Below are 22225 nucleotides of genomic sequence, written 5' to 3'. Positions count from 1 at the left end.
CGCCGATTCCGGACTGTGGGCCGTCTCTCTCGGCTCCAAACTGTGGGCCGTCTCTCTACGGGGCACTGTCGCCGGACACTCTGGAATGAGGCACTGTCGCCGGACACTCTGGAATGAGGCACTGTCGCCGGACACTCTGGAACGAGGCACTGTCGCCGGACACTCTGGAACGAGGCACTGTCGCCGGACACTCTGGAACGAGGCACTGTCGCCGGACACTCTGGAACGAGGCACTGTCGCCGGACACTCTGGAACGAGGCACTGTCGCCGGACACTCTGGAACGAGGCACTGTCGCCGGACACTCTGGAACGAGGCACTGTTGCCGGAAGCTCTGGACGGGGATTGCGCACTGAAGACCTGATGCGTGGAGCTGGCTTAGGAAGTGCCAGACTAGGGACACGCACCACAGGGCTAGTGCGAGGAGCAGGACGAGCTGGACTGGGCTGACACACTGGAGGCCTGGTGCGTTGGGCTGGTAGTGGAGGTACCAGACTGGAGACACGCACCCCAAGGCTAGTGCGAGGAGCGGGAACAGGACATCCTGGACTGGGCTGACGCACTGGAGGCCTGGTGCATGGTGCTGGGTTTGGAGACGCCAGACTGGAGACACGCACCTCAGGGCTAGTGCGGGGAGCGGGAACATGATACACTGGGCCGTGAAGGCACACTGGCGGTCTCGAGCGCAGGACTGGCACCACCCTTACTGGCTGGGTGCCCGCTTCCCCCCGGCAAATGCGGGACGCTGGCACCGAGCATAGCGGCCTGTGGATGCTTGGCCTCGACGCCGTGCGCATCACCCCATAGCATGGGGCCTGACCAGTACCGCTCTGCCTATGGTAAGCATGGGGAGTTGGCTTAGGGCTCAACCCTGGCCCAGCCAAACTACCCGTGTGCTACTTTCATGCCAACCGTGTTCCAACAAAACACTCCCGGTCCTCTCCAGCCTTCCTCCATGGTCCCTCTCCGGCTAGGATCTCCTCCCAGGTCCACGACTCCCGATAGCTCCTCTCCAGCTTCTTACGCCGCTGCTTGGTCCGTTGGGGGTGGGTAGTTCTGTAACGGGCGTCGTAAGGATTAGACAAATGTGCAGCGGGAACGTGTATACTCATCTTCTTTATTAAATCAAAAGAAGGGGGAAAAAAATCACGTATACAAAACAACGAACAACACTAAACAGTCCTGTCAGGTGCACAGACACAAAATCGGAAAAAACTACCCACCAACCCCCATAGCACAAACACCCCTATACATAGGACCTTCAATCAGAGGCAACGAGGAACAGCTGCCTCCAATTGAAGGTCAATCAACAAACCCTAAACATAGAAATAGAAAGACTAGACTGAACATAGAAATACACTAACATAGAACATAGACCAAAAACCCCGGAACACTCTGAACAAACACCCCTCTTACATAAGCACATAGACCAACAAACCCCGAGACACTCTAATTAAACACCCCCTGCCACGTCCTGAGCAAACTACAATAACAAAATACCCCTTTACTGATCAGGACGTGACAATGGCAGAAGTGCTGTGCCTGCTTATATGTGTAGTGTCACTGTTAACACTGCCAGCTTCAATCTCACCCAGTTGTGCAGGTGTAGTGGTGGCTATACGCAGGCATACTCAGTATTCCCACCTATTTATCTAAAGATATACTCATCTATACTCAGTAATTACCATTGAGAATAATTGAATGGTTGAACAATTGAACGATCCATCTTAATTCCTTTCATCTCTGGCATTATTAAGTGGGGGAAAGGACTACCTATAGCTAGCTACCTACAGCATATAGACAATTGTTGATAATTAATTAATACTCACCTGATTGCAGTGTAATGGTCAAAACATGGTGTGCCAATCTGTGTATGCTGGGGCTGGATAGTCTTTAACAATCCTTGTACAGTGTACAGACGGACACACGCAAGCACACACACATCTGTTTGGTATGATAGCTAGCTAGCTTTAGCCTTTAGCTCGATGCTTTGCGGACGACACACAGCTGTACATTTCAATGAAACATGGTGAAGCCCCAAAATTGCCCTCGCTAGAAGCCTGTGTTTCAGACATAAAGAAGTGGATGGCTGCAAACGTTCTACTTTTAAACTCAGACAAAACAGAGATGCTTGTTCTAGGTCCCAAGAAACAAAGAGATCTTCTGTTGAATCTGACAATTAATCTGGATGGTTGTACAGTCGTCTCAAATAAAACTGTGAAGGTCCTCGGCGTTACTCTGGACCCTGATCTCTCTTTTGAAGAACATATCAAGACTGTTTCAAGGACAGCTTTTTTCCATCTACGTAACATTGCAAAAATCAGAAACTTTCTGTCCAAAAATGATGCAGAAAAATTAATCCATGCTTTTGTTACTTCTAGGCTGGACTACTGCAATGCTCTACTTTCCAGCTACCCGGATAAAGCACTAAATAAACTTCAGTTAGTGCTAAATACGGCTGCTAGAATCCTGACTAGAACCAAAAAATTTGATCATATTACTCCAGTGCTAGCCTCCCTACACTGGCTTCCTGTTAAGGCAAGGGCTGATTTCAAGGTTTTACTGCTAACCTACAAAGCATTACATGGGCTTGCTCCTACCTATCTTTCCGATTTGGTCCTGCCGTACATACCTACACGTACGCTACGGTCACAAGACGCAGGCCTCCTAATTGTCCCTAGAATTTCTAAGCAAACGGCTGGAGGTAGGGCTTTCTTCTATAGAGCTCCATTTTTATGGAATGGTCTGCCTACCCATGTGAGAGACGCAGACTCAGTCTCAACCTTTAAGTCTTTACTGAAGACTTATCTCTTCAGTAGGTCCTATGATTAAGTATTGTCTGGCCCAGGAGTGTGAAGGTGAACGGAAAGGCTGGAGCAACGAACCGCCCTTGCTGTCTCTGCCTTGCCGGTTCCCCTCTCTCCACTGGGATTCTCTGCCTCTAACCCTATTACAGGGGCTGAGTCACTGGCTTACTGGTGTTCTTCCATGCCGTCCATGGGAGGGGTGCGTCACTTGAGTGGGTTGAGTCACTGACGTGGTCTTCCTGTCTGGGTTGGCGCCCCCCCCCCCCCTTGGGTTGTGCCGTGGCGGAGATCTTTGTGGGCTATACTCGGCCTTGTCTTAGGACGGTAAGTTGGTGGTTGGAGACATCCCTCTAGTGGTGTGGGGGCTGTGCTTTGGCAAAGTGGGTGGGGTTATATCCTGCCTGTTTGGCCCTGTCCGGGGGTATCATCGGATGGGGCCACAGTGTCTTCTGATCCCTCCTGTCTCAGCCTCCAGTATTTGTGCTGCAGTAGTTTATGTGTCGGGGGGCTAGGGTCAGTCTGTTACATCTGGAGTATTTCTCTTGTCTTATCCGGTGTCCTGTGTGAATTTAAATATGCTCTCTCTAATTCTCTCTTTCTTTCTTTCTCTCGGAGGACCTGAGCCCTAGGACCATGCCTCAGGACTACCTGGCATGATGACTCCTTGCTGTCCCCAGTCCACCTGGCCGTGCTGCTGCTCCAGTTTCAACTGTTCTGCCTACGGCTATGGAACCCTGACCTGTTCACCGGACGTGCTTGTTGCACCCTCGACAACTACTATGATTATTATTATTTGACCATGCTGGTCATTTATGAACATTTTAACATCTTGACCATGTTCTGTTATAATATCCACCCGGCACAGCCAGAAGAGGACTGGCCACCCCTCATAGCCTGGTTCCTCTCTAGGTTTCTTCCTAGGTTTTTGGCCTTTCTAGGGAGTTTTTCCTAGGGAGTTTTTCCTAGCCACCGTGCTTCTTTCACATGCATTGCTTGCTGTTTGGGGTTTTAGGCTGGGTTTCTGTACAGCACTTTGAGATATCAGCTGATGTACGAAGGGCTATATAAATAAATTTGATTTGATTTGTGGCTTTAAATATAATCTCCCTGTTGTCTGTCAGTAAAGCCACCAAGTATTGAAGGAAGTCAGCTAGCTAGCTAACTAACATTACTTGTTGGTGGCCCTTATTTATAACTAACCTGGCGACAGCTAGCTAGCTGGAGTGATGGTCAGGTAACGTCAGATAGTCACACAGCTTTTACTTTGAAAACAGCTAGCACAAGTATCCTGTTGCAGCTCCTCCTCTACACCCATACCGTCTCTGTTCATTAATTAAATCTTGTGGACGAATTAAGAAAAATGTATTCATGCAGTCAAAATGATCATCCATCTTAGTTGTTTAAGTTCGGATATTGAGTGACTGAATTGTGAAGTAACCTTATACTATATTTGACTTACATTATATTTGGGTGAATTGCGACTCAGTGAAAGCAGAAGGGTATTGATGGTATATGAACCTCAGAATGAACTGCATGTCCCTGAATGGCAAAATAATTAGTTTTGTGAAAAAGGCTCCTTGCAATTTAGGAGACATTGGGCTATTATGGAATTTGGTACAGGTGGTTTTTGGAACAGATGTATACTCCTTAATAGTATCTAAAGTGATTGATGATGCATTGTGATACAGGTAGATACAGTATGTTGTTTTGTAGTACATAGATTTTACGGTTGTTGCTTGTGTTTTGTTCTGTAAATTGCTCATCCTCGCCTAAATAAAATGTAAACTCTTGGTCTTTGTCTGTTTTTGATTGGTTTGACCATGCATCCGTCTTTGTGTCGTTCATACTTATTTGTGTGTGACTTGTTGAAGCACAAGGGACAAATCTGCCCTTAACAACACCTGTGAGGCAGCCCTACACTCTTACAAAAAAGTGTTCCAAAAGGGTTATTTAGCTGTCCCCATAGGAGAACCCTTTTTGGTTCCAGGTCAAATCTTTTTGGGGTTCTAGGTATAACCCTTTTGGGTTCCATGTAAAACCATCTGTAGAAAGAGTTCTACATGGAACCCAAAAGGTTTATTCAAAGGGTTCTCCTATGGGGACAGCTGAAGAACCCTATATGTTTCTAGATAGCACCTTTTTTCTAAGAGTGTGCCTCCCAGGTAGATTTTAATCCAACCCCCACTGTTACTGTTATAGGCTTGAGTAAAGCCTGCGTTGACAAAGTATCTTCCATGTATGAAAGGATGCTATGAAAATGTAATACTATAACTTTTGTGAGAACATCTCTAGCTTTTAATACCATAACACAAGTACAAGACAGTTGGTCTTCACTGCAAGCACAAATATATGCCCAGTTATCTAGTGCACTACACATTTATCTACTAGATAACGCTAATAATAGTCAATGTAACAGAACATCTTTTACATGACTCAAAATGGCCGCCATTCACCTCACAACATGGCTGCCAAACTCTTTATAAGACAGGGATGGATGTTACATTACCCTGTGCTCACAGTGACCATAAGACAGTGAGTGAAATCCTGCAGATTACAAAGCTGAAAGAGTCTACTGATGGTGAGGCTGAAATACAGACCCCCTAAGCTTTGTGAATAAACTATAAATCATCCACCAGCAATGTTCTAAACCTCTAAGGGTGACTCAAACACCTAACCACAATTGTTTTGACTGCTATCGTTATACTTTTTACTCAATACTATCCCCGTTTTCCATCCTCATTGCATGGAGTACTGGAGGCAACCACAAGGGGTGCTGTGACCGAGGCTGCCTGGCCAGTGACGAGGGGCCCTGCTCAGGAAGCGGCGTCTCCTGTAGACACGTTGCCCTCCTCTTCATCGTCGGCCATCCCCTTCAGGTGGGAGCGCTTGAACTCCTCAAACACCATCTCCTCTTCCAGCTCGCTGCTCCCAAGAAATGTGTGGATGGACAACAGGACAGATGTAAAGCCAGAGAGGTGGCAAGACAGACAGACAGACAGACAGACAGACAGACAGACAGACAGACAGACAGACAGACAGACAGACAGACAGACAGACAGACAGACAGACAGACAGACAGACAGACAGACAGACAGACAGACAGACAGACAGACAGACAGACAGACAGACAGACAGACAGGTGTTTAGACAGACAGACACAGACACAGACACACAGACACAGACACAGACACACACACACACACACACACACAGAGTCAGGTAGGCAGCCAGAAAGACAGACAAACAGTGATTGGAAATAAGCAGAAATACAGACAGAAAGAAATGAAAGACAGAAAGATAAGAGGAGGAAGACACAGAGGCATGGTCAGAGAGAAACAAGAGAAAGACAGATAGAGAGATAAAATGTGTCCAGGTGCATGTTCAGAATATGACACCCTCCACGGATTAACTGTACTTGCAATCATAATCGCAGTTGATCAATCATGTAATCACATATGACTTCTAAGCAAGACATGGAGGAAAGATAATCCAATTTTACCTTTCCCTCACTTCAGAAGGCAAAAGATAACAACACGAGTGATTAGATTTCATGGGTTAGTTACTTTTGGACTATGGAGTGAAGCCTTGAAAGTTTCAGAAAAATGCAACAAACACATGCACTTATGCCCACATCTTGAAATAAAAATATTTGTACCTAGGTCAGGTTTTGGGTGCATCAGTGTGAGTGGCAGCTCTACTCCCACCTCACTGAAGTAAAACAAATAGGATACAGATTAACCGCACATATAATATAAGCAACCATAACAAACACTCACACAAACACGCGCAACTGCACACACACACCCTTAGAAATGCAATGCTGAATAAGATAAAGCCATCATACCTAGATCCCATTATTCTACGAAAGCATAAAAGAGAAAAAAAAACGTATTAAACACACAAAATAAAGAACATAACCAATAACAAACACAAACGCACACGCGCCGCACACGCACACACACAGTGGACTGACCCGCCGATGATGAGCTTAACCATGACTCTGTATGACACCAGGATTCCTAGAACCTCCTTCAGCACACCTTCTTTAACACTGTAGGGCAGGATAGAGAGAGAGAGAGAGAGAGAGGAGAGAGAGGGGAGAGGAGAGAGAGAGGAGAGAGAGAGAGAGAGAGAGAGAGAGAGAGAGGAGAGAGAGAGAGAGAGAGAGAGAGAGAGAGAGAGAGAGAGAGAGAGAGAGAGAGAGAGATCGAGGTGACAGGAATGGAAATGAAGAAAGTATCACCAGTATAAAAGGCTACTTGTATCGCCCTATAGTGTTGCCTTTGTAGTATCCTAATAATGACACACTTTAATATGTTTCAATAAGGGATAACATTTGTGTTCAGGAAGCAACGCCATGAATGTTGCAGATAGAAATGACAAGAGTAGAGCTTACATGATTATTGGTTTAGAGATAAATCCCAGCAAACCGGGAACATTCCATAAGATTCCCATTCAGTTCTCGTTAGGGTTTTATCTAACATTAGGATGATAACGTCCCATAAACATTCAAAGAATGTTTTCCATTTTAAAAAAACTCACTAAAATCTTTGAAATTGTTTCATGCTGCTTTTATATATTTATTTTTTCAGTGTAGAATGTTTTTATAAAACATTTGCCTGATGTTGCATGAATGTTCCCAGAACACATTTTTTCTGTTCTTTAAAAGGTTCCCAGAATGTTTCATTAGGTTGTGGGAACAGTCTGGTGAGAACATTATGGGGACATCACAAAATATACTGTTTATATGTTCCCAAAACACAAAAACTCACCTGAATGAAACCTGAATGAAACATATATATATATATATATATATATATATCAGAAGCTGGTCAGTATTGAAGGAATGATGGGTGGCGCTAAATACAGGGTCATTCTTGAGGGAAACCTGTTTCTGTCTTCCAGAGATTTGAGACTGGGACGGAGGTTTACCTTCCAGCAGGACAATGACCCTAAGCATACTGCTAAAGCAACACTTGAGTGGTTTAAGGGGAAACATTTAAATGTCTTGGAATGGCCTAGTCAAAGCCCAGACCTCAATCCAATTGAGAATCTATGGTATGACGAAAAAGATTGCTGTACACCAGCAGAACCCATCCAACTTGAAGGAGCTGGAGCAGTTTTCCCTTGAAGAATGGGCAAAAATCCCAGTGGCTAGATGTGCCAAGCTTATAGAGACATACACCGAGACTTGCAGCTGTAATTGCTGCAAAAGGTGGCTCTACAAAGTATTGACTTTGGTGGGGTGAAAAGTTATGCACGCTCAAGTTTTCTGTTTTTTTGTCTTATTTCTTGTTTGTTTCAAAATCAAAAATATTTAGCATCTTCAAAGTGGTAGGAATGTTGTGTAAATCAAATGATGCAAACCCCCAAAAATCTATTTTAATTCCAGGTTGTAAGGCAACAAAATAGGAAAAATGCGAAGGGGGGTGAATACTTTCGCAAGCCACTGTATACAGGGGGGTACCAATTTCAGAGTCAATGTGCGGGGGCAATGTTTTTTTGAGGTAGAATGTACATGTAGGTAGTTATTAAAGTGACTATGCATAGATGACAACAGAGAGTAGCAGTGGTGTAAAGAGGGGGTGAGAGGGGCTGAGGGGGGGAGGCACTACAAATAGTCTGGGTAGCCATTTGACTAGATGTTCAGGAGTCTTATGGCTTGGGGGTAGAAGCTGTTTAGAAGCCTCTTGGACGTAGACTTGGCGCTCCGGTACCGCTTGCTGTGCGGTAGCATAGAGAACAGTCTATGACTAGGGTGGCTGGAGTCTTTGACAATTTTTAGGACCTTCTTTTGACACCGCCTGGTATAGAAATCCAGGAAGCTTGGCCCCAGTAATGTACTGGGCCGTTCACACTACTCTCTGTAGTGTCTTGCGGTCAGAGGCCGAGCAATCGCCGTACCAGGCAGTGATGCAACCAGTCAGCATTCTCTCAATGTTGCAGCTGTAGAACCTTTTGAGGATCTGAGGACCCATGCCAAATCTTTTCTGTCTCCTGAGGGGGAATAGGTTTTGTCATGCCCTTTTCACGACTGTCTTGGTGTGCTTGGACCATGTTAGTTTGTTGGTGATGTGGACATCAAGGAACTTGAAGCTCTCAACCTGCTCCACTGCAGCCCCGTCGATGAGAATGGGAACGTGCTCGGTCATCTTTTTCCTGTAGTCCACAATCATCTCCTTTGTCTTGATCACGTTGAGGGAGAGGTTGTTATCCTGGCACCACACGGCCAGGTCTCTGACCTCCTCCCTATAGGCTTTCTCGTTGTTGTCGGTGATCAGGCCTACCACTGTTGTGTCATCGGCAAATGTAATGATGGTGTTGGAGTCGTGCCTGGTCGTGCAGTCATGAGTGAACAGGGAGTACAGGAGAGGACTGAGCATGCACCCCTGAGGGGCCCCTGTGTTGAGGATCAGCGTGGCGGATATGTTGATACCTACCCTTACCATCTGGGGGCGGCCCGTCAGGAATCCAGGATCCAGTTGCAGAGGGAGGTGTTTAGTCCCAGGGACCTTAGCTTATTGATGAGCTTTGAGGGCACTGTGGTGTTGAACGCTGAGCTGTAGTCAATGAATAGTATTCTCACATAGGTGTTCCTTTTGTCCAGGTGGGAAAGGGCACTGTGGAGTGCAAAGGAGATTGCATCATCTGTGGATCTGTTGGGGTGGTATGCAAATTGGAGTGGGTCTAGGGTTTCTGGGATGATGGTGTAGATGTGAGCCATGACCAGCCTTTCAAGTCACTTCATGGCTACAGATGTGAGTGCTACGGGTCGGTAGTCATTTAAGCAGGTTACCTTAGTGTTCTTGGGCACAGGGACTATGGTGGTCTGATTAAAAGATGTTGTTATTACAGACTCAGACAGGGAGAGGTTGAAAATGTCAGTGAAGACACTTTCCAGTTGGTCAGCGCATGCTCACAGTACACATCCTGGTAATCCATCTGGCCCTGCGGCCTTGTAAATGTTGACCTGTTTAAAGGTTGCGGAGAGCGTGATCACACACGGAACAGCTGGTGCTCTCGTGCATGTTTCAGTGTTATTTGCCTCGAAGCAAGCAAAGAAGTAGTTTAGCTCGTCTGGAAGGCTCGTGTCACTGGGCAGCTCTCGGCTGTGTTTCCCTTCGTAGTCTGTAATGGTTTGCAAGCCCCTCCACATCCGACGAGAGTCAGAGCCGGTGTGGTACGATTCGATCTTAGCCCTGTATTGACGCTTTTCCTGTTTGATGGTTCGTCGGAGGGCATAGCGGGATTTCTTATAAGCTTATAGAATCCCTCTCCTTCAAAGCGGCAGCTCTAGCCTTTAGCTCAGTGCGGATGCTGCCTGTAATCCATGGCTTCTGGTTGGGGTATGTACGTACAGTCACTGTGGGGACGACGTCATCAATGCACTTATTGATGAAGCCAATGACTGATGTGGTGTACTCCTCAATGCCATCGGAGGAATCCTGGAACATATTCCACTCTGTGCTAGCAAAACAGTCCTGTAACTTAGCATCTGCTTCATCTGACCACTTTTTTATTGATCTAGTCACTGGTGCTTCCTGCTTTAATTTTTGCTTGTAAGCAGGAATCAGGAGGATAGATTTATGGTCAGATTTTCCAAATGGAGGGCGAGGGAGAGCTTTGTATGCGTCTCTGTGTGTGGAGTATAGGTGGTCCAGAGTTATTTTTCCTCTGGTTGCACATTTAACATGCTGATAGAAATTTGATAAAAGAGATTTAAGTTTCCCTGCATTAAAGTTCTCGGCTACTAGGAGCGCCACCACTGGGTGAGCGTTTTCTTGTTTGCTTATGGCGGAATACAGCTCATTCAATGCTGTCTTAGTGCCAGCCTCTGACTGTGGTGGTATGTAAACAGCTACAAAGAATACAGATGAAAACTCTCTCGGTAGGTAATGTGGTCTACAGCTTATCATGAGATACTCTACCTCAGGCAAGGAATAGCTCGAGACTTCCTTAGATATCGTGCACCAGCTGTTTACAAAAATACATAGACCTGCCACCCCTTGTCTTACCAGACACCGCTGTTCTATCCTGCCAGTACAGCGTATAACCAGCCAGCTGTATGTTGATTTTGTCGTCGTTCAGCCACGACTCCGTGAAGCATAAGATGTTACAGTTTTTAATGTCCCATTGGTAGTTTCATCTTCCCAGTAACTCGTAGATTTTATTGTCCAAAGATTGCACGTTTGCTAGCAGAATAGAGGGAAGTGGGGGTTAATTCAATCAGAAAGTGGGGGCTTATTCGATTGCACCCTCCCTCAAAACATGAGAATTCTGTGGCATTGTGTTGTGTGCAAAAACTGCACATTTTAGAGTAGCCTTATATTGTCCACAAGCTGCACTTGTGTGATGATCATGCTGTTTAATCAGCTTCTTGATTTGCCACACCTGTCAAGTGGATGGTTTATCTTGGCAAAGGAGAAATACTCACTAAAAGGGATGTAAACAAATATTTCTAAAATTTGAGAGAAATAAGCTTTTTGTGCATATGGTACAATTCTGGGATCTTTTATTTAAGCTCATGAAACATGGGACCAACACTTTACATGTTGCGTTTATATTTTTGTTCAGTGTATAATCATCAGCATTTTTTGTGTTTTGAGAACATTTGACACGACCTAACGAGTGTTCTGGGAACTTTCACAGAACTAATTTTGGTTTGCTGGGATGTCTGTTCTACACAATATATCTGAATGTTCCATAGTCGTGTTCAGTCGGCACAAAATAATGAAAATGTTGCGAAAAGGTAAAGGGGAGGTAGAAGCGTTTCTCGTTTTCCAAATGTTTTGCTACGGAGTGTCCTAATGAACACGACACAGATTGTCCTCCAGCATCACCACTTATTTTACTAGCTGGCGATGACTGACGGGATACTCACATGCTAGACGATGCCAGATTAGTGTCTTCATGCTTCAACTTGCCATCAACAGCTATGCCCCGCCTCTCCCGGTTGCAGATCAATAGCGGAGTGAGGGTGTACACTTTCTTCAGGCTTGTACCAGCAGCAACAGCATCCCTAGACCAATGGGAAAGTCCGAGTTAGACATTTTGGAGTGCTTTCCAGGTTGTATGTATTGCAGTCACACTGCATAGCTGATTCCAATTATTCAAATATAATTTCCATTGAGGTTTAGTGCAGTTTAAACATGTATTCACTCAAAGGCTGGATGCTTACCCAGATTCCTCTAAGGCCACCGCCCTCACGTAGCTGTCATTGGAATACAAGACCACAGTGGCCACCTGGTCCACTGGGAAATAAAATATAGAGATAGAATGAGTAGGACATCTCCAGTCACGTTGAAGACTAACTTATAGGGCACGAGTCAGGCTTCATAACATTTTTACGTTTACATTTTATCAGACATTCTTATCCAGACTTACAGTACTGAGTGCTTACATTTTCAAGTTTTTTCGTACTGGTACCGCGTGGGGAATCAAACACATAACCCTAGCGCTGCAAGTGCCATGCTCTACCAACTGAGCTGCACAGGACCGATAAAGTCTTTATAATGCCTACATAGATACTTCACAAATCATTTAGCAATATAATAAGGGTAATATGATATGTTCTTACATCTGGTGCTTTGCAAATTGCGGGGTACTGCTTGTTACAGTTTTGATATAATATAGATCTTGTGCATTCGCATATGTGTCAGTGTTGAAAGTTTGCCACACGTGTTGGTCTTTCCTTACCAGAGACAATGATGTTCTTCACATTCTTGTTGGAGCTGTTTGTGACGTCGACACACACATTAATGGGCTCTCCATGGTAGTAGATCTGCAAGGGAAGGAAATAATGTCAGAGAGGAGGGCTCCTTGTGGCAGCCAATGTTTTGTTGTGGCCATATGACCATATGGAACTCTCTGAAAAAATCCCAGGCTTTGTCCAAGGTCTATAAATAACATTTATACAAGCAATGCTTGACATGTTGGACTCCATTGAACAAGCCCCAGCACATGTAAAAGCTGGGGTCGTGTGTATCAAGCGTCTCAGAGTAGGAGTGCTGATCTAGGATCAGTTTTTCATTTTAAATCACAGTGAATAAGATAACATGACAGGGGGGACCTGATCCTATATAATAAATCCTACTCTTAATACATATGACCACTGGTCCCACTTTCAACAAACACTATATATAGTGCATTCGAAAAGTATTCAGACCCCTTGACTTTTTCCACATTTTGTTACGTTACAGCCTTATTCTAAAATGTATTAAATCGTTATTTTCCATTATCAGTCCACACACAATAGCCCATAATGACAAAGCAAAAACAGTTTTTTAGAAATTTGTGTAAATCTTTTACAAATAAAAACATGCAATATCACATTTACATAAGTGTTCAGACCCTTTACTCAGTACTTTGTTGAAGCACCTTTGGCAGCGATTACAGCCTTGAGTGTTCTTGGGTTTGAAGCTACAAGCTTGTAACTCCTGTATTTGGGGAGTTTCTCTCATTCTTCTCTGCAGATCCTCTCAAGCTCTGTCAGGTTGGATGGGGAGCATCGCTGCACAGCTATTTTCAGGTCTCTCCAGAGATGTTCTATCGGGTTCAAGTCCAGGCTCTAGCTGGGTCACTCAAGGACATTCTCCTGCATTGTCTTGGCTGTGTGCTTAGGGTCATTGTCCTGTTGGAAGGTAAACCTCTGCCCCAGTCTGAGATTCTGAGCGCTCTGGAGTCAGTTTTCAACAAGGATCTCTCTGTACTTTGCGCCACTCATCATTCCCTCAATCCTGACTAGTCTCCCAGTCCCTGCTGCTGAAAAACATCCCCACAGCATGATGCTGCCACCACCATGCTTCACCGTAGGGATGGTGCCAGGTGTCTTCCAGATGTGATGCTTGGCATTCAGGCAAAATAATTCAATCTTGGTTTTATCAGACCAGAGAATCTTGTTTCTCGTTGTCTGAGAGTCCTTTGGTGCCTTTTGGTAAACTCCAAGCGGGCTGTCATGTGCCTTTCACTGAGGAGTGGCTTACTTCCGGTCACTCTACCATAAAGGCCTGATTGTCCTTCTGGAAGGGTCTCCCATCTCCACAGAAGAAATCTGGAGCGCTGTCAGAGTGACCATCGGGTTCTTGGTCACCTCCCTGACCAACGCCCTTCTCCCCGATTGCTCAGTTTGGCCGGGCGGCCAGCTCTTAGAAGAGTCTTGGTGGTACCAAACTTCTTCCATTTAAGAATGATGGATGCCACTGTGTTCTTGGGGACCTTCAAAGCTGCATAAATGTTTTGGTACCCTTCCCCAGATCTGTCCCTCGACACAATCCTGTCTCAGAGCTCTACGGACAATTCCTTCGACCTCATGGCTTGGTTTTTGTTCTGACATGCACTGTTAACTGTGGGACCTTATATAGACAGGTGTGTGCGGAAAAACAATTTAATCCATTTTAGAACAAGGCTGTAATGTAAGAAAATGTGTAAAAAGGGAAGGGGTCTGAATACTTTCCGAATGCACTGTAGATGCTTCACTAATTATTTATGAGCAAATGCATAAAATCTAAGGCCAGTGATGTGTTGTTAACTCTAATGGTATCCTACCCACCTCCTTGTCAAGACTCGCCTCCAGGTGCAGGGGCTTGTCGGACATGACAAACTCACGGGTGGTTTTCACAGAGGGGGCCGTCCCGCTATTCTCCGGGGCATACTGCAGCTTCCGGATCATCAGATGCACTGTACTCCTATAGAGGAAGGAGAGAAGGGGGAAGGGAGAGGGGGAGAGGAAGGGAGGGAATGGATGAGAAAGAACCATTGTTATGGAATATGTGAGCTAGTTTAGACAGCACACTACAGCTCACTACCAATTCCACACTCCATTCCCCAAGGGAACCGTGTCCAGGTGCTGAGCCTGGTTGATAATGAGACAGGTGCTGCCAATTATGTGATTGTCACTGACCCAGCTGGAAAAGCTGTGAGACTGCTGGTTTAGTTTGGTGTCCATGAGGCCTTTTGTTTGTTTTTGAGTCTTTAGTTTGGCATGCCTTTTGTATTTTTCCTTTTCTACATATTTATGTTTTGTCACCAACAGAACAAATAATAATCAGTTTGGACTGACCGACCAAGAGATCAAGAAGGAGCTGGCCCTTTGCCTAAAGGAAGATGGCTGTCTCCCTGGGCACATTTCTCACAAAAAATGCACACATTCATTAAAGTTACAGACCATGTACAGTGAGGGAAAAAAGTATTTCATCCCCTGCTGATTTTGTACGTTTGCCCACCGACAAAGAAATGATCAGTCTATAATCTTAATGGTAGGTTTATTTGAACAGTGAGAGACAGAATAACAACAAAAAAATCCAGAAAAACGCATGTCAAAAATGTTATAAATTGATTTGCATTTTAATGTAACTAGGCCTAGGACCCCTAAACAAAGCACGTGCAACAACATTGGTAGGCTAGTTATTGGTTTCGTGACACCATCCATCAAAGTTTGTTGTGATATAGAGCCACAACCAGCTATTTCTGTCAAAGCAGCTCTCCAGGGCCGATGGTGGAGATTTGGGGTTAGGAATGGGGGTTATTTGGGACAGAGAAAACTCCACTGACCGTTTGCGGACTTTGGCCTCCTGGCTCTCCGCACTGAAGGCTTTGACCTCAAACTCCACGACACATTGCTACCAAGACAACCACAGAGCATGCTCACAATCAGAGATACATTTTTCTTACATTTTAGATTATATGAACTGTATACATCAATCGTCACAATGTAAAAATTCTCAGAATACAAAATACAGTATATGCATTTAAAATATAATGAACAAATATCACATAATAAAATGAAGCAATGTAAGAAACAACCAGGTCAAGGTTCACGATGTTTACCTTCCCAGAATCTTTAGGGCCAGGCTGCAAACCCACTGAACAAGGCAGGTTATCAGGGAACTGAAACACACACACACAGAAAAATGTCATTAAGATGAACGAGAGGTGTGTGTGTGTGTGTGTGTGTGTGTGTGTGTGTGTGTGTGTGTGTGTGTGTGTGTGTGTGTGTGCATAATGAGGCGAGTAGGCCTATGTGAGTTTTGTGTTTTCCTTGACATGTATATGTGTTTTTAATTTGCAATGTGCATGTACAATAAAATGTTGGTATCTCTTGAGGTCCTTGACCCTCACCTCGAAAAAGAAAGGGAAGGCATTGTCTCCCAGTTTGCGCAGCAGTTTTCCCTGCATCTTGGTGTGTGTGGACTGCTCCCTGTCCTGCATGGGTGGATACACCTGACGGATGGCCATGTAGATCTCCCTACGGAAGGCAATTCCCATCACGTCCATATCGTCACGACCGTACCGGAACGTGCAGGACAGCTGGACGAACGCTAGGGGGCGTCAAAGATATATGATTACATTAAGTACTGCTATTTTCAATGGCTTCTCAATACGAGTTCAAGTAAAAGCTATTTATTTCAAAAGTTGTTCCATTTTATATTATTTTTTAACTCAAATCACTTGCTGAATTGACTGCCTTCAATTAAAATGTAGCCCAACGCTGTTCCACACACACAAGCACATACACTTGCCCATGTGCACATGCACACACACGCACACATTTGGTGAGATGCAGACCTTTTTTTCCTTTGAGGACCTCAGGGTCAACCAGTATGACACCATCTATTGTGAGTGAAGAACAGCATAGGTTAGAATTGACAGAATTAGACAAGATGGCGGCCAGGATTCAAACCAATGCAGATTAGCAACGGGTGCACAGCAATGGACTTCTAAAGGCCATTACTCAGAGGTTTGTGGAGATCACATTGGTTGTTTATCTGCAGGTAGTTTATCTGCGTTTGATTGATTCCTGTCCAAAGGCTCTGAAGAATTAATTACATTGATGTAAATGTTTATTGCTAAGGCTCTTATCTAAAGCAATACTGTGAATCCAGTAAGCCATTTGAATGAGGGGTTTCAATTAAAGGGACATTACAATATCTAAGTTTGTCAGATGTTTTCTGACCTCAAAAGTGGCCTTTGAGAAAATTCGACATCCTAGGTCATCTGTTATGTAGATTCAGCTAGATCTGGCAGAATTTTTATCAATTGTGTGTTAGATTGTTTGATGTGCAACGCCCTTAGTGTGTTACGTGTTTGCTGTGTAATGATTGGTTTTGACTTGTTGAGTTGCTGATTGGTTCACGGCCGGGTTGTTTTAATTGACAAAGGGAGTATGAGCTGAGCTTACCCACTGGGTCGACAGAGTCCACACGATCCACAAAGTCCCTCTTCGCCATGTATACTCCAACCTGATCAAGTACAAAACATAAAATCATACCTGAGGCCTTCACTAGGAATTATGTCAACACATTAGCGCATGCATGCACACAACACATAAACATTCAAACACATGTAAACACTTTCACAGCATTCCAAACCCACTTGCAAGCAGTTTATCATTGTGGAAAATGTGTTGCGTATCCTTTAACACACACACACACACACACACACACACACACCTCAGAGGAGTAATACATTAATCTAATCTCAATGTAATCTGTCATACGCATGGCTTCATCCGTGTCACCTGTTAACGCCATCACTTTGCCAACGACAACACAGTCATGAAATATCTAAGTGAATAGTCTCTTTCCACAGCCTCTTGACACAAGCAACTATGGAAAGAGACTACTGAGGGATATGTAAGTGCTAAGTGAGCAGAACTATTGTTAGGTTTCCTTGTCGACTACAAGTCCATGTGTGAAATATCAAGAATAGTCATATTTTGTTATTATTGCATTATGCCACTCTAACAATAATGCTTAGCACACACACACAAACACACATGCGCACGCATACCTGCAAACACACGCACATACGAACACACACACACACACACACACACTCACTCACCGACTTGTCCTTGGCCATCTTCTTGAAGATTACGTTCTTGGGACTCATGGTGGCAAACTGGAAAATCTATGAGTATGAGATCTATGGGTTTACAGAGAGAGAGGGAGAGAGAGAAGGGAGGGAGATAAATAATTGATTAGACAAATCCCCAATGCTTTCTTTACTAATGCCATTATTAATTTGAACAACCACCCAGTATTTACAGTTAAGTAAAGAATATCCTAATAAATACAACACTGCGTGCATTTTGAACATGGTATCTGACAATGACATACAAACTCCTCCTGACACAAACCCCAAATCAACATTAAATTGACATATGACATCTCAGCAATGCCAAGCATCCAATACGATTGTTTCCCATCGTTCCCCTCCCTGCCTAACTGCTATCCATCATTGTAACAAACTGTTTCATTTACAGTAGCCCAGTGTGACTGCATACACACTTAAAATGCACGAACACACACACACACACACACACACACACACACACACACACACACACACACACACACACAAACAGACCTGTGTTGCTAGAGCAGGAGACAATCGGAGGAGAACAGTGGTGGAGGGACTTGTATTTGTACCCTGTATCCGTCAATGTATTCCCTGACCAATCAGGTGAGTCTCTCTGCCTCACAATGACACTTAGACATACAGACACACACACAGATATGTTCACGCACACACGTATGTGCACGCACACATACACAGACTTTCTGGGCCCACTGTACCTAGTTGAGCGGATTGGGATTGGTTCCCCTTTGCTCAGCACAGGGTGGGATTAGAGAGAGAGAGAGAGAGAGAGAGAGAGAGAGAGAGAGAGAGAGAGAGAGAGAGAGACACACACACACACACACACACACACACACACACACACACACACACACACACACACAGATAGTGTGAGAGGTCCCTCTGACACGAGGACACACACTCTCCAGTATTAGCCAGGAGTCACGCGCTACCCCTCTTCCTCACGTTCTGCAGATAAAAAGCCTCACACCCTCCCCTTATCCCAATGATGTACAACCCAGCATGACTGATTCTACTAATCATCTCATCGTAGTCTTCAATCAAGGCTTTGGTTAGTAGAAACAGTTGTGTTGTTACTCAGCAAAATGTCTTGCATATGTGGGTGAGGGTTGTTGTTGCTTTTTAAAGGATGCAGATACATATAAATGGTATCCACGAGTAAATCTGACTCTTGGGAAGTAGATAAAGGGCCTCATTTCCAAAATCCTGAGCTATTCCTGTAAAAAATGGGGCAGTCCTCTTTTTTATTGAATGGTGGAGACAAGAGGAAAGGTAGGAGAAGTTTGAGTAAAAGGGCAGTGGGTTGGATTCAAACCCCTGACAACTCTGGCTTAGGTACACCAGGTCAGCGGCATTAACCTCTGGGTTGTTTAATGGGCCTTGTCGATTCAAACAAGGATATTTTGACTCAATCAATGTGAAAGCTAAATTGTGAGAATGTAAAAAGAGGCTTTGTACACGGCAACATATTCCTGTGTGCTTCACTGACAACATTTCAACCCTTCATCAGGTCTGAGATGACACAGAATCAGACAGACAGACACACAGAAAGAAAGCTGTAATCCTGTGTTCTCTCTGTCTGTAGAGTGAGGGCTAAGTTCTACGGGGAGGCAAAGGGGATTAGTGCCTGCAGGGGAAAATAATCATTGTTATTACACTGGGGATTACATTCACACAGCTACACCTAGACACACATGCCAAGATGGCCCCCCTTGTCACACTTTCACTTGCATAATCAGAAGCACACATACAAATGACACACACACAGAAACACACTACTCCACCTTAATGCCTCTAAAGAAGCAAGATCTTTTGCACATAATGCATACTAATGCATACAGTCCCAGAGAGGATCAGCTCACACTTAAACGGTCTCTCTAAATCTGATAACAAAGCGGGGCTGGAGAAATGTAACCACTCAAACTCATTGACAGAGCTATGGATGCAAAGACTGACCATCCATGATATCAAAATGATAGCCTCAAAACACAGTTAAAACTCTATAGTTTTTGTTTGCATTTAGTTTGTTGACAAAGATTGGATTAAAACAAGTTTATATTTAGGGTTATGATGGGGTCTACGACAGTTGAACTAAGCTCATGAGCCATTTATAAATGATGTTCTTCAACAATCTAATGAATACTCAGGGAGAAAAAGGTGTAGATTTACGCGCAGAGCGCGGCAGGTGTTAATTTTGCCTTTGCAGAAGGCAGGAATCGTGGTCACAGGTGGGCAAACAGGCAGTTGAATCAAAACTAGGACTGAAGGCTATAACAGGTTCTCACAAATGAGCTAGGAAAAAGGCTTAGTAGAGTCAAAACGAACAATACCTCACAAAGGCACAAACAGAATGAACTGAACTAAATAAGGAGCCGATGAGACCAGGTGAGTAACTAACACAGGTGAAACCAATGAACAAAAATGAAAGACAGGGCTACGTTCAAGAACACATAGAAACAAGGCTACATTCAAGAACACAACGACACAGAACACAAGGTTGACTAAGAAAATAAATACAGAACCTTACAAAATCAATGGGTACATATCATTCATTTATAAGTCAAAAATTGGATGTAGCAACTGCTGTCTGGTTTAGATGTTAGTATTTTAGTTACTTCGGTCTAAAACCCAGTTCAGATACAACATGAGATGAGAGGAGAAAAAACGAGCTAGTTTTATAATGTTGTGTTATATAACAACTGATTAAAGACGGGGAATTCAGATCAAGAGGAGACGTGCCATTGAGACTATTTCCATGGTAACGGTGCCTCTTTACAATGACATGATGATACTTTGAAACAAAGTTGTCATTTGTAGCAAGGTCTTATAGCAAATGAGTATCATAAAATACATGCACCAGAAACAGGGCACACTGTGACTTGTCAGAGAAATATCTTCAAGCTAGGCTCGCTACGTGCAGAAAAATAGCTAGCTAGCTGCTTGGCTAAAACAGAATGTCAGCGCATTGTTCTCTGACTAACTAACTACCGCAGAAGCTAACGTGACTGTGTTCTATTTAGAGTCCGATCCCATCAACATCTGCAGCGGCATCAACATCAAGCTCAGCACCAGGAACTAGTTTAATTCACCTTGCTAAATCTTTCCACGACGAGCAAATACATATACTGGAGCTAGGCAATAAAATAGTCTGTCTTGTTGTCATAGTTGGTGTGTTTACAAGTAGGCTACATTGTCTACTGTAGTTTTCTCTGTATTGTGGTGGCTTAGTTGATTGTTCATGCAAGACAAACGTCTAAATTTGAGAAAATTAGGTATTAGTAAGAAGGGAATGGTGTGGGTGATGGATTGATGTCTGTTGGGGGTGGGTATTGTGTGTGAAGGTTAGTAGGCATGATTTATTGACATGAGGGGGATGGGTGGATATAGTACCTTGTTTGATTGTGTGTTGATGAGGACAAGGTAGTAAAATGTTAGCTAATTACTGACAACTGTGTTTCCTACAGACTAACCCTGCTGCCTATGATGACCTTAACACCAGCTTCAGTAGTACAGAGCCTGTAGACCCATTGGATGAAAGCCTTCAGCCAAGAATAAGCTCAAGCTCAACATCTTCTGACTCGGAAACAATCCAGGACAGCCAAAGGTATTTATGAAAGCACAATATCCTATTTAGATAACAAAATCACCAATACACTAAACTGTCTACAAGCCAAGTGCTCCTCAAACTTTCAGTCCCTTGCAGTCAGTTCTTTGGCATGGGAGAGAGTGGCAATTAGTATAGTCTTCTAGCCTATTTACTCTACTGTTGGCAGTGCTTTTCTACTCAACAGCACAACTGTAGGTGCTCATACACAACAATACACAACTAGACTGTCAACAAGTCAAGCCCCCCTCAAACTTTACACACCTTTGCTAACAGCTCATCTCAATGCCCCATTATTGACTCTGAGTGCAACGAAACAAATACCAGTCTACTGTACCATTTTCTGTTTACAGATTGACATGTTTTTTGTATGGTTACACATCCTAATGATCAGTCTTAATGTCTTTCGAGGAGACTTGCGGTACAAACAAATCTTCTTCAAGAGCTCGAAGCAGTTGGTGGTGAAAAAGTGTACGAGCCCAGAACCCACCACTTCAGCAAGAGGCTTGTCCACCTAGCTGTGGAGTGCAGAAAGGACCAGATGGTTGCCTACAAGGAGCCAGAGTCACAGCTCCCGAAACCTAAAATCCTTGCCAACATCACCATTGCGCCAAAGTCTTCTTAACCAGCTGCCCTTAACCAACATAAGACAAGGTTCACCAGCTGAACCATTCTGAAACCTGCTTTGAACAAACAACTAACACAACTAGACTTACTGTATGTTGTAGTACAATATAGAATGCCTAGTATGCTCACAACTGCATTGTGGTATAGATATTGCAAACTCTTGTACATATGTATAATGGTGTTTTATATAATCTATTTTTTATGTGTACTGACAAGTGACTAAATGATTCCAGCTGCATCAGAAACCAATGAAGAGTTGACTTCAACATCTGGATCAATTTATTGGGATATTCACTAAATGTATTTGGATAA

General features: G+C 44.0%; 1 protein-coding gene across 2 annotated transcripts; it reads right to left on the bottom strand.

Annotated features, from left to right (window-relative positions):
* Nucleotides 1-5073: 5073 nt before the first annotated feature.
* Nucleotides 5074-18260, bottom strand: saga (S-antigen; retina and pineal gland (arrestin) a). 2 transcript variants are annotated; one of them, XM_014139146.3, is made up of 16 exons: nucleotides 18172-18260; nucleotides 17647-17727; nucleotides 16982-17042; nucleotides 16369-16413; nucleotides 15922-16121; nucleotides 15631-15690; nucleotides 15355-15422; nucleotides 14354-14489; nucleotides 12502-12586; nucleotides 11984-12056; nucleotides 11687-11824; nucleotides 6779-6856; nucleotides 6650-6664; nucleotides 6461-6513; nucleotides 6305-6314; nucleotides 5088-5727 (listed from the first exon to the last, which is right to left on the bottom strand). In XM_014139146.3, exons 2-16 carry the CDS (start codon nucleotides 17692-17694, stop codon nucleotides 5619-5621), a joined length of 1179 nt encoding a protein of 392 aa, XP_013994621.1. In that variant the 5' UTR covers nucleotides 17695-17727; nucleotides 18172-18260; the 3' UTR covers nucleotides 5088-5618. The 2 variants fall into 2 exon arrangements, with proteins under 2 accessions (XP_045549760.1, XP_013994621.1); XM_045693804.2 differs by lacking the exon at nucleotides 6305-6314 and having other exon boundaries at nucleotides 5074-5727.
* Nucleotides 18261-22225: the final 3965 nt, after the last annotated feature.

Source organism: Salmo salar, chromosome 14, assembly GCF_965601325.2.
Source record: "Salmo salar chromosome 14, fSalSal1, whole genome shotgun sequence".
NCBI lineage: Eukaryota > Metazoa > Chordata > Actinopteri > Salmoniformes > Salmonidae > Salmo > Salmo salar.
The sequence above is the reverse complement of the archived record's forward strand: the minus strand, read 5'-3'. Positions and strand labels throughout refer to the sequence as shown.

What these genes read in the sequence shown, in the direction of transcription:
- saga (XM_014139146.3), bottom strand. Translation starts at nt 17,694, where the DNA reads ATGAGTCCCAAGAACGTAATCTTCAAGAAGATGGCCAAGGACAAGTCG. An exon ending in GGACTCTGTCGACCCAGTGG is followed by an intron (nt 16,414 to 16,981) that starts GTAAGCTCAGCT and finishes CACTCACAATAG; the next exon opens with ATGGTGTCATACTGGTTGAC. An exon ending in GAAGAACATCATTGTCTCTG is followed by an intron (nt 12,057 to 12,501) that starts GTAAGGAAAGAC and finishes TTTATTTCCCAG; the next exon opens with TGGACCAGGTGGCCACTGTG.